The sequence below is a fragment of the Morus notabilis genome, unplaced genomic scaffold (assembly GCF_000414095.1).
Source record: "Morus notabilis unplaced genomic scaffold, ASM41409v2 Scaffold1615, whole genome shotgun sequence".
Classification (NCBI taxonomy): domain Eukaryota; kingdom Viridiplantae; phylum Streptophyta; class Magnoliopsida; order Rosales; family Moraceae; genus Morus; species Morus notabilis.
The window spans coordinates 195,839-208,548 of record NW_010366582.1 but is presented as its reverse complement, the minus strand read 5'-3'; the positions used below and the strand labels follow the sequence as shown (position 1 = coordinate 208,548).

At 39.3% G+C, this 12,710-nt stretch overlaps 2 protein-coding genes across 2 annotated transcripts in view; one reads left to right on the top strand and one right to left on the bottom strand.

Moving 5' to 3' along the window:
• The window catches only part of LOC21390786 (chromosome transmission fidelity protein 18 homolog), a 9,916-nt gene extending 7,774 nt beyond the window's left edge, over window positions 1-2,142 (top strand). Inside the window, exons 21-23 of the mRNA XM_024173894.1 lie at window positions 68-354; window positions 776-878; window positions 1,836-2,142. Coding sequence (XP_024029662.1) covers window positions 68-354; window positions 776-878; window positions 1,836-1,889 — 444 coding nt within the window. The 3' untranslated portion in view covers window positions 1,890-2,142. The remainder of the gene's footprint in view (window positions 1-67; window positions 355-775; window positions 879-1,835) is intronic.
• Window positions 2,143-2,254: 112 nt separating this feature from the next.
• LOC21390785 (cellulose synthase-like protein D1) lies at window positions 2,255-8,554 on the bottom strand. Its single transcript, XM_010110750.1, has 6 exons — window positions 7,995-8,554; window positions 6,563-6,992; window positions 5,507-5,890; window positions 4,357-4,732; window positions 3,388-3,799; window positions 2,255-3,212 (listed from the first exon to the last, which is right to left on the bottom strand). The coding sequence occupies exons 1-6, from the start codon at window positions 8,552-8,554 to the stop codon at window positions 2,255-2,257; spliced, it is 3,120 nt and encodes a 1,039-aa protein (XP_010109052.1).
• Between the last annotated feature and the right edge of the window lie 4,156 nt (window positions 8,555-12,710).

The window sequence follows — 12,710 nt, the reverse complement described above, 5'->3', positions numbered from 1 at the left end:
CCCCCCCCCCCCCCCCGCGTTTCTTGTCAAACTGATATAAGGACTCTCATATTTGATTGCATTCCAGGTTGAAAAGCAAAGGATCTTGCAAGTAAGTACGGCGAGATTTGGGCATTTAATAGATGGATGTAACAAGGAAAACGAAGCTCTTTCAGGGAAGGAAACAGGCAGACTGCAACCTGATAAAGCTAGTCATGCCGGTCCTTGTGCTAAAAGCATTGAGAAAACCTCAAGGCATTCTAATCCCAGTATGCCTCCCACTTCATGTAAGCCAGAATCTAGCACAGCAAGTTTGAAATTAAAGCCTTCCGGAGGTACAAGACGGTCTTCTGGCTTGTCCAGTTTCTTTGACAGGTAAATGATTTCATTCTCTCTGTAATATTGTTGTACATATTAATGTTGCATATACAGTTATTTCATTCTCTCTGTAATATTGTTGTACATATTAATGTTGCATATACAGTTATTTCATTCTCTCTGTAATATTGTTGTACATATTAATGTTGCATATACAGTTTCTTCTTCTTCTTGTGCCCTTTCCCTTTTTGAGCTGTTCTCTCTCTCTCTCTCTTGTATTTTGCAACATTTTTTATGCAACATGCAATGTACAATATAATTCTTTGACATTCAGTGAGAACAAGAGTTTCTTTGGAAACAATCTTAATACTATTTGTAGGGTAAGCAATGAGAAAAGTTTAGCATTCAATATTGAGTAGATATGTTGCAAGACATTTCCCTTAAGTTTCTGATCTCTCATGTTTACTTCGAACACCAGGTTTAGAAAGCTTAGTAAAGATTCTCAGAATACTGATACTGTTGTGCGGAAGGAAGAAACCTCAGAGAGAGATTTACGTCCATTGCTATTTAAGTTTAATGAGGTACATGAATATTCACTCTACTATTTCTTCCAGCTTTTTAATTCCAATGCAGTTCATAGTTCTGCTCACATTTGAATACACTTCTAGTTTTAGAAATTAGAATAAAATTATTATTATTTTTTTTTTTAAAAAGCAAAGTCTTATTTTGTATATAATGGTCTGGTTTTCTTTTCAAGTTGTTGCACTTGCTCATTCTTGTTACAATTCTGCAGTCTTCTTGTCTTCCATAATATATTCAGGACCTACAAAGCTTTACCACTTCTTCCTCCTGATAAATTTAAGGAGAAAGGAGAATAAAAAATTATATATATTATAAAATATTTTCAACTACTCTACGCTGCCCATTTTTCTAATGCACGCAAGTTCATTTTAACATGGATAGATTAGCTGCCAGGTTGGCTTTAAATAATCTGATTTGTTAGAAGTATTTATGTCAAATGCTTGGGATATTTATCACATTTATATGGTTTTCTGATTGGACAAGTTTAGTTCGGCCTAAGTTCGTCTTGCAAAGATTCCTTTGCTGTTATAATAAATATCGATTTAGAGTTGGTCCGTTATCAGTCTTTTTTTAAAGCAGTTTTACGATGGTCCTCTTACAAAGTACGCACTGTCTGAATCTACAAGACACTAAGGTGTCATCTATATGGTACTACATTCACTTTCTCCTTTTGAGTGATTATGTGGACTATGGTTTCTGAAGTGCTTGGAGTAAGATTAATGCTAAGGGTAAGGGGTATGTCTGGTGCTCAACACACTAAAAGAGGGTCGGTCCCACAATATAGTACTCACTTTAGATTAGTTGTGGTGCTTAGATCGGTGCCCCCAAGCATTTTTCTTGGACTAAAGATATGAAATTGACTACTGTTTCTGCCATGAATACACGTGTTTGCAACTATTCTATTTGTTATCAACTTCCTGACCCTTAATCTTTCTCGTTTTCTTTCTTTCATGCAGGGTTTTACAAATGCGGTAAAAAGGCCAGTTCGCGTTCGTGAGTTTCTGCTATGATGAAAACATGGTTCCTATAATCAAGTAAATTCTTACCAACAGAGAGAAAAGAAGCCAGAACGAGATCCTTCTCTTTTCTCTTGCATACTATCCATCACCCCTCTTTTGTATTTATATGTGTATTTGTATGTCAGGAATAAGTGCCTGTAATCTGAAAATGATCCAACGGACACAAGAAAATTTGAGTTCTGCATTTGAAAAATCTACATGCTCAAAAGCACAACATACTATGAAATAAAAAAAGGAAACCTAAAACTAGAGAGACGCAATTAGTAGCAACACAACAAACAGTTCTAGACTACATTTGCCTGGAATGTTCCATAAACTAGTTTTCTACACTTTCTACGTCTTTTTTATTAAGTTCATCAAACCTGGACATTCCCACCGGTGGCACTGAGAGTATCATCCGGAGGACTAATTGAAATCCACAGCAAAGAAACAGTAATGGAAACCAGTCCTGCCCACACATACACAATGGTGGGAACTCTCCCTCTCCTTCCCATCAATCCTTTGGCAAAAGGGTACATATGGGCCAAAACCCAGAAGCTGAAAAACGTCCCTCCCAAGAGCTTGTTCCATTGCGGAATCACACTATACAACGTCCTTGAGCACCCAATCACGACAGCAACAATGTTCACCACAATGATGGTCAGAGGCATTATGAACAGGCTCGTCCATTTCACCAAATAAAGATCTGCGTACACATCCTCTTCGTCGTCTCCAGCAGACTTTGAAGTCAGCTTGAAGGATATTTCGATCCCGGCGATAATCTTCAACAAGCCTTGGAGCACCGCGACGAGGTGGGCGCTGGTCCCTCCAATGACCCAAAACTGCTCATTCCTCCACCATTCTTCCAGTCCGATGCCGGACCACTTCACTTCAAGGAGTGATATGAGTGTGAGGCAGATTGTGATCGTCAATAGGTAAGAGAGGAAAGCCACGTCAAGGCCTTGCACTATAAACTGTCCTGACAAAAGAGACAGTGCCGGGAGAAAGCAGTACACGACGAGGAAGATTGACGTAAAGGGGTATATGCCGACGTTGAGGTAGGCAACCCGTTGGAGGAACTTAAGACGGCGGCTGGCGAGTAAAGCGTTGTTGCGGGAGAAGAAGATCTCGACTGAACCAGTAGCCCACCGGAGGACCTGGTGTAGCCGGTCGGTGAGGTTGATGGGAGCGGTTCCACGGAAGGCATCGCGCTTTGTGATGCAGTAGACTGACCGCCACCCACGGTTGTGCATGCGGTATCCTGTCACCACATCTTCGGTAACGGAGCCGTATATCCAGCCTATTCTGTCCCCCCACTCGGTCTTGTCCTCGTACCTGTGTTTGAAGAAAACAAAATTTTGTTAAACTTTATTGTTAGATAATCTATTGGTTCTTGTTTTCCTGACGTTAGTAAACTTTGTTTTCCTGACGTTAGTAAACTTTGTTTTCCTGACGTTAGTAAACTTTGTTTTCTTGTGAGATAATCAAAAGAATGCAACAGGAAAATTACCAGCAGGAGATGACAGCAACGGCTTCGGCTACGGTGGGGGCGTCGAGGGGAGGACGGGGCAGGAGAAGGGCACCGGGTGGGCGGCCATTCTTGACGGAGTTGTGATCGGCGAGGGGGCGCCCTTGGAACTCGGCGATGGCAATGGACTCGGTGAACATGGTTGAATTTCCAAACTTCTTTGGAAGGTTAAGGTCAGGGTGTGAAGTTAGAGGCTGAGTGTCTGAGTCATCTTCTAGCTCGGACTGAGTGTCCATCTGCCCGTAATTTGGAGCCGTCGTTTTGATTTGGCCAAACATGCCGGAGTACTCGTTCGCCCTCGGCGGGAGGAAGCCGTAGAGCGCGTACCGCCGGAACATGCAGCCGGTTCCGACGTACACCGGGCCCTGGAGGCCGTCCAGGGCTCTCATGTTTCCTGTGGAAACAAAATGGTATAATTTCTTTTTCAGTGACCAAATGAAACACAAGTACTTTTATTAGTACTATGACAAAGAAAAGACAAAAAAAAAAACGTTTTGTTTAGAATGAATGAAAAACAAAATGAAAATGTGATGAGTCCGTAGTAAAATTCAAAAGGAAATCTTTTGCAAAAATTTTGAATTTAAACTACACTTTCCATTTGTCGTCAAACACTTAAATTGCAAAATATAAAACACTTAAATTGCAAAATATAATGTTCATTTATCATCAAACACATAAAATTCTAAATATTGTGTTTTTAGGGAAGATAAATAAGTGTTTTGTTTATTAGAAATCTGGAGGGACAAATGTGCCTAATTTACCAAGTTTTTTAGTACTCAATAAATGTGCAACTTTTGAGCAATATTGACCACCCTCTAAAATCAATGATTTGAAAACTTGCCCTGTATGTTTCAAACTAATGAATTCCGTTCTGATGCAAGCAAGGCGAAAGAACATATATGGAGCAACTTTGGAACATGAAAATTATGATAAAGTACTTAAGTACATTACCATCAAAGAAGACAGTGTTGTGATTCGCATAACGATCTGACGGATCGATCCCTTCGAATCTCTGAGGGAACTGTATGTAACAAATTCTGTCGCCCCCACGATCCATCATGAAGCACATTCCTTCCTTGATTGCAAGAGAATTGTAGATGTAATGGTCACAGTCAAGATTGAGGATGAATGGTCCATTGGAGAGTATGGCCGAGGCTCGGACCATGGCGTTCATGGCTCCGGCCTTCTTGTTGTGGTCATAGCCAGGTCTCTTCTCTCTTGAGACGTATGCAAACATTGGTAACCTAATGTCTACTCCTGTGAAGTCTAGCTTTTCCTCGTCGTGGTGACCCATTACTGGGTCGTTCTCTGGGACCTTGGTCATTACCTGCAATTTTGGGAGATTATTAGAGCTTTCTTTGCCAATTCAGTTAAGTTAGTTTCAATAGGTTCTCGGGGGAAAATGGAGAAAGAGAACAAGAAAGTCAGGTACAAATGTCATGACATGTGCACCATCTAGCAAAATGTTTAAAAGAACAAGCCTAGTGTATAATTTAAATTCTACTGTAGTCTTTTAAGCATATATTGCAACAACGCTAAAAGATGCTTCTATTGATGCTTACCATTATTATGCCCTAGCAAAAAGCATAACAGGGCACGCCTCTCTCTTTTTTTAATCTTTTTTCTTCTTTCTTTTTAACTATACGTGTATATTTCTATCTAGTAACAGGCAAGGTTTAAGTCCTTCACAAGCTACAAATAGCTCGAAGAAATAAATGGTGTAACATGACATTTTTTTTATACAACAATAGCTTTAAAAACGATTGACATTGATTGCACTATAACAAAATTATTGTTAAATATAATAAATGTCATGTTGTACTTCTTACTTCTACATGTTACATTATAAGACTGATACTTTGCGAAGGACCAATGATAACCCTCTAGCCATGTCTTGATTTCTGAAGAAAAGTATCACGTGAGAATATAGGATAAGGATATTGCTACCAACATTGCATGTACAATCCTAAATTCATGTGTACCTAGCTAAGCCTCGCCTAATATACAATGCATAATCTAATTGGACTAGAACTAACATTGCTGTTGCCGTATAAGAGTGCTTGTTTTTGAAACAAAGTTTACCATTTCAGCCCGCACGTACCTGCAAGATACCAGCATGATCTCCCTTGGCATGTTCAGCTGAAGGAATGAGCCATGTCCCAGGCCAATGTGTTCCATCTGCCATCCATGTTGCCTTCGCGACCTTGATTTGCTCCCCTGGTGGCAACACGCCACCGTTTCTCTCTCGCGCAAGTTTCTTCTCCTTGGCCTCCTCTCTTGAGTTGTACATTTCGCTTCTCTTCCTTATCGCCTCCGGTAGACCGTTGATTCTCACTTTAAACTCGTCGTATTCTCTTTTGATCCAACGCCGATCCTTTACGAAATCGAGTTGTTTTTTGTTCTTAGTGGGGTCAGTTTTGCAGCTGAAGTAACTATCTGGATTTCTTGGCTCTATGTCGTGCTTTCTACAGAAGGGTACCCAAACCTGTGCATAATCAGAAAATAAGTGAATATAGAGGATAGACAAGAAAGTATGGTTTTGTCACCAAAAAAAAAAACATGTTAATGTGGCAACAAACATGCTTAGAATTACAAAGGGTGTGACAAAATTAAGTTACTTAAAACTTGAATTTGACAACATACCAATGAGTTGATTCTAGAAAGGTAAGAATGCTACATGATTTTTGAGTGATTTTGATATGGGTATTTCCAACATCTTTGATTCAACTTATTCTCCTCCTCTTGTTTTGGAAATTCAGTTAGACATGTATGAACTTTTTATATATAAGACAATTAAGACGGAAATAGAGGGTGGGCATGTAAAATTGCATATATTTTTAACCCATTTAGTTCTTTTCGTATAAACAAAGACGAAACCTGGAAATAAGTATCCGTTGATTTCAATTAAAGTACAGAAAAGCTCAAATTCTTAAAAAAAGAAAAACAACGTGGCAAAGTTAGACGTGTTTAGAGAGTTCGAAAACGTGAAAACAGAACAATAAGCTAATTCCACATAGGGAGGTAAATGCTACATGTTTTGACTTTTGAGGAAGATTATCACTAGATGTTTGACCACACTTTAGAGAGTGAAATTGATTTGGGTTTTTTTCTGATTATTTTGTTCATACGAGTTTTGGTTCAAGAATTGTAAATAGACCTGAGCAAAGTTAACAGCCTCAGCCATTGCCTCAAAGGTAAGTATGGCACCTCCATCATCCGAAATGTAGCATGAGATCTTCTCAATGGGGTAGTCAACAGCAAGGATGGAAAGTATTGTGTTTGCAGTGACTAGAGGAGGCTCCTTATCGGGGTCGGCGGTGGAGACAAAGACGTCGACACCTGGGAGGTCGGACCTACCATTAGGGTTGGACGGAGTACGCTTCTCGAACTTGTCATGGAGGGCGGCGAGATTGGTGGCACGGTTGATGGGGTTGAGCTTGGGGAGGACATCCAAAAGCCATGAGAAGGAAAACCAAACTTCACAAACAATGGACATGCCCCAAAGCCATATTGCGTCTGTGTTTGGATTCTGGATTCGCCATGCTAGGAAAAGTACTAGCACTGCCATTCGGATCACCACCAACAACCTATTTAACAAAATGAGATTAATCTAAGCATGGTTAGGATTATTATAAAGAGATAAGCATATCTAAACTAAGAACTCGGTGTTTTATTATCTTAAAAGAGAGTATGACATGCAATTGGAGTTGAAAGGAACAGGGTTTTAGAACCCCTTAATCGTTATCTCATGTTTTAGTGCTTTCCTTCTTGTACTTTTTTTTCCTTGATAATTTAGTCCTTGAATAATAAAACTGTAGCAATTAACTTTAATTGTTAACAGAGTTTAAATTATGCAAAAAAAAAATTTATAGCAATTAACTTTCATTTTTAACAGAGTTTAGTCCTTGAACTCCCTGTAGCTTGACATTTTAGTCCAGCTTTGTTGGTAATTAGGGGATGTTTGGTTAGAGTATTCAAATAATGATTTGAATCATGATTTATGATTCGCTACAGTATTTTTTCTCACAAAAAATACACGTAAATCGAAAATAGTTCTAATTACATGATTCTAATCCATGAACCAAACGTCTCCGTTTCCTTTAATGATTGGAGTTAATTCCCATTATTTATGAAAATTCAGGGATTTTTTTTGCTTAAAAAAAATTTAGGGACTTAATTAGCTAAAAAAAAAAAAACGTTTAAAAAATGGAAGGTGACAAAGTATGAGAAGGGAGCGAACACAAGGTTAAAAACCTAAAAAGTAAATACTGTTGATGTTAGACAGAGAAGGATATCAATTAGAGACATTATGCTTTACTTTTGTGAGCACGAGAAATTATAAGAACTGACATCTTTTTTTTTTTTTTTTGAAGAATAAGAACTGACATCTTATTATTATGAGACTTAAGAAATTATTGGAAATTTTTTTAGCACAATGTTAATTAACTTAAGAAATTACTCAGTAAAAAATATAAACTCCGAAATTTAATATTTTCTTAGATAATTAGTCCTATTGAATTGCTATGACTATTATTTCACTAAATCTAGAAAACTATATACATATTATATGTCTGGCATATGCAGTGCACCTGTAAGGGCTAAGAACCCCGGAAGGAACCTTAACCTTCCTAGTTAAAGGCTTCCAAGGTTTGTCCATGAAATCCGACACGTTCACGCCTTCTGACAGTCCATACGATTCCTCCTCCGGCGACCAATAAGCGTTACCGATCCCATACTTTCCTTTCGTCTCGAACAACCAACGGTTGTGATCGAAATCTCCGGTCTGCGTCCTCAACAACATCGATTTATTGTTCGACGATGTCAACACTGACATTCTCCTATCCATCTTTGCTCCACCATCGCCGCCGCCATATCCTGAGTCTGGCTTCAGTTCCGAGGCTGTCCCTGTGTCACCGGACCCTGCAGCCACGGGCTGGTTGTCCGGGGTCGGCGGCATCATGACGGTGTAATTGATATAGTCGTTTTGGCCGGAGAACTGGCCTGACATGTCTAGGTCATCGTCCCGAGACAGGCTCACAATTCGGCCGCTGGACGTCCACCGGGCGACCTTTACCAGTGGGCGGCCGACGGACGAGGAGGAAGATGATGATAACGTTTTCTTTGGCGGACTTGATGGATGAGTTTCCATCTTAATTTGTTGTATATATCTTCTCGATCTAGCTCTTTACGAAAACCTCATGCATGTTTACGTGAAAAATATATTCACGGAATTTTTCTTTTTCATGCAGATGGAGAGAAATGAGGTGCAAGTTGGATGATCAATAGTTGTTTGAATTGAACAATGGAAGGAAAATTATAATGCCAAATTAGGTTGATATGATCATTTTAATGGTTTCTAATTTGTTTGATCTATTTTTAGATTTTTATTTTATGTACGCGAATGCGACTTCCCTTGTTTCAAGCTTGGCCTCTCTCTCTCTCTCTCTCTCTCACTCTCTTCTTGAAGTCAACTTATTGGTGCACGGTTTTTAGGTGCTAATAACTAAATTATTGGATATCAAAACTTATCATAAGATAAGCAACATAAATGGAGTCTATTCAAAATCTATTGGGGATGACATTTTTATATGAACCCTTAATTATAGGACCGCCATGAGCAATTATATAGGTTCGTGGTGGTAGGTATGGGGATAAGAATTAACTCTCGATTGATTAGGGGTAGTGGTGCTAGGGGTAGTGGTGCAAGTTCAGGCGGCGGGCATGCCCGGTGCTCGAAAATTTTTGGGCACGGCGGGCAGGTGCCGTTCGCCGCCTGTCCAGGGTATTTTTTGGGCACAGGTTCGGACAGCCCGAAAATATTCATTCCCCTGACTGCCTGCCGCCGTGGAGAAGTCATCCCCCGCTGTCCGCCGGATTTTTTTTGAATTTTCCGGCGTAACCCGAATGTGCCCTAATTTTGCCCGAACATGCCCGAATTTTTTTTTTATCGTTAGCCCGAATTTTGAACCCAACGGATATTTTTGCCTGAACCCGACCCGCCGCCCGATTTATACCCAAAAATTCGAACCCCAACGGCTATATATTTTTTACTGTTGCCTGAACCGCCCGAATCCTGCCTGACCCGCCCGATTGCCCGAAAATGTTACTAGTCGTTGGACTTGAATTTTTGGGGGAAATTTTTTTTTTTCAAGCAAAAAATTTTCCTATAAATACCCCCCTCCCCCCAACCATTTTCCTCACCCAAAAACTTTCATTCTCTCTCAATTTCTCTTAATCTCTCTTAATCTCTCTCAAATCTCTCTTAATCTCGCTTAAATCTCTCTCGATCTCTCTTAATCTCTCTCAAAGCACTTTCAATTTCTCTTATTTTTCATAATGGCTTCTTCTGGTTATGGTGGTGATATTCCCATTGATGCCCAATTCAACATCGAAGAAGGGCAATTTCCTAATGTTTTTCAATCGCCGGAATCGTAAACTATGGAAAGAGTTGCTGATCAAACTGCAAATCCGACCCCTGGTGGACGTACTAGAGGTCGGGGACGCAATGGTGGTGGCACAAGTGGCTGTGGCTGAGAGGCAAGCGGTAGTGCTAGTGCAAGCTAGTGCAAGTGTTGCAAGTTCTAAGAAGAAATGTAAGCGCACCTCAGCAGTTTGGGAGCACTTCAACACATTCGAGGATGTCGACAATAACGGTAACATTAAATACATAGCTTAATGTAAATATTGTGGTGAGAAATTACAAGATAATACTATTTACGGCACTACACACTTAAGAAGACACTCTGAAAAGTGTCTTCAAAAGTAAGGAGGCGGAGCTGATCTCCGCCAAACGCAATTATCGTTTGACCGCCAAACCGGCGATCTAAGCACGTGAAAATATGATCCGTAAGCTGATCGTATGGAAATGGCACGATTAATAGCCACATTAGATGAACCACTAAGTTTTACTGAACAAAGAAATTGGCAGCGTTATATTAAAATTGTACATAATCCTAATGCACAATTTTTTTCTAGAACTACTCTTAGGAAAGATGCATTAAAATTATATAAACAAGAAAAGGAAGCATTAATCAACCTTCTACACTTTCCTAGTGGTTGCGTTGCGTTAACGGAGGATATTTGGTCCGCCGTTGCCAACAAGGATTATTTAGTTGTAATCGGACATTATTATAAAGGTTTTGATTTGGATAAGAGAATCTTAGGTTTCAAATGTGTTAGAGGATCACATACTGCCAATTTAATATATAACACAATTTTATATGTTATTGATGAATATAGTTTAAGAGATAGAATAATGGCCATAACATTAGATAATGCAACTGCAAATAGTAAAGCAATAGAACTTTTTGAAAATGATTTTAAGTTTTTCGATAATAATGATATATTTCACCAATGTTGTGCACGTCATATAATTAATTTAATAGTAAAATCCGGTTTAAAATCAATGTCAAGTCATATTAAAAGAATTAGAGATAACATTGCTTAGATTCAAGGTAGTTGTAACGCCCTCTAGAATTAAACATGTTTAATTATGCTTAACTGTGAATTATTAGTGTGCCTAATTTGATTTTCATAATTAATCAAGAGACTTTAAGTTATTTTCAGTATTTATAATTTCACCCCAAAAATTTTTAGAAAACACACTTAAATTTAATACATTTTCCCTTTTTTTCCATTTTTCTTTTTCCTTTCCTTTTCTTTTCTTTTTCTTTTTCTTTTTTTCTTTTCTTTTTTTTTCTTTTCCCCCTTTCCCTTCCCATGCACCAGCCCCCCCTTTTTTTCTTTTTTTTTTCTTTTCTTTCTTCTTCTTCTCTGGTCTCTCTCACTCTCTTCTTGAAGTCAACTTATTGGTGCACGGTTTTTAGGTACTAATAACTAAATTATTGGATATCAAAACTTATCATAAGATAAGCAACATAAATGGAGTCTATTCAAAATCTACTGGGGATGACATTTTTATATGAACCCTTAATTATAGGACCGCCATGAGCAATTATATAGGTTCGTGGTGGTAGGTACGGGGATAAGAATTAACTCTCGATTGATTAGGGGTAGTGGTGCAAGTTCAGGCGGCGGGCATGCCCGGTGCTCGAAAATTTTCAGGCACGGCGGGCAGGTGCCATTCGCCGCCTGTCCAGGGTATTTTTCGGGCACGGGTTCAGACAGCCCGAAAATATTCATTCCCCTGACTGCCCGCCGCCGTGGAGAAGTCGTCCCCCGCTGTCCGCCGGATTTTACCCGAATGTGCCCTAATTTGCCCAAATTTTTTTGATCGTTATCCCGAATTTTGAACCAAACGGATCTTTTTGCATGAACCCGACCCGCCGCCCGATTTATACCCAAAAATTCGAACCCCAACGGCTATATTTTTTTACCGTTGCCCGAACCGCCCGAATCCTGTCCGACCCGCCCGATTGCCCGAAAATGTTACTAGTCGTTGGACCTGAATTTTTGGAGGAAAATTTTTTTTTTTCAAGCAAAAAATTTTCCTATAAATACCCCCCCTCCCCCCAACCATTTTCCTCACCTAAAAACTCTCATTCTCTCTCAATTTCTCTTAATCTCTCTTAATCTCTCTTAATCTCTCTCAAATCTCTCATAATCTCGCTTAAATCTCTCTCGATCTCTCTTAATCTCTCTCAAAGCACTTTCAATTTCTCTTATTTTTCATAATGGCTTCTTCTGGTTATGGTGGAAAGAAAATGATTTTAAAGAAATAGCATGAGGAATGCTATTAAGTTTTCCAATGATTTTGGAAATGAGATTTCAAAGCGTATCATTTCTTAAAATGAAATATTTTAAGGAATGATACAATGCATGGTGGCCTCAGAGATCGGGATGTGGGAATCACATCCTTGGGGGCAGGTCCTGAAACCCGTACGGATCCACTTCTTATTTAGTGGAATTATGGCTCTGCACTTTTTACGAGACAGACATTTTACCGCTTCTTGATTAGTGGTATGATGAGCTGCACACTTTCATTACACAGACATAATCTACTATGTGAGTATTTCCTTTTCTAAAAAGGATGATCGGTTCCGGGTGTATATCTTCGGACCGTGAGTACTTTTCAAGCGGTAGTGCTAGTGCAAGTGTTGCAAGTTCTAAGAAGAAATGCAAGCGCACCTCAGCAGTTTGGGAGCACTTCAACACATTCGAGGATGTCGACAATAACGGTAACATTAAATACATAGCTTAATGTAAATATTGTGGTGAGAAATTACAAGATAATACTATTTACGGCACTACACACTTAAGAAGACACTCTGAAAAGTGTCTTCAAAAGTAAGGAGGCGGAGCTGATCTCCGCCAAACGCAATTATCGTTTGACCGCCAAACCGGCG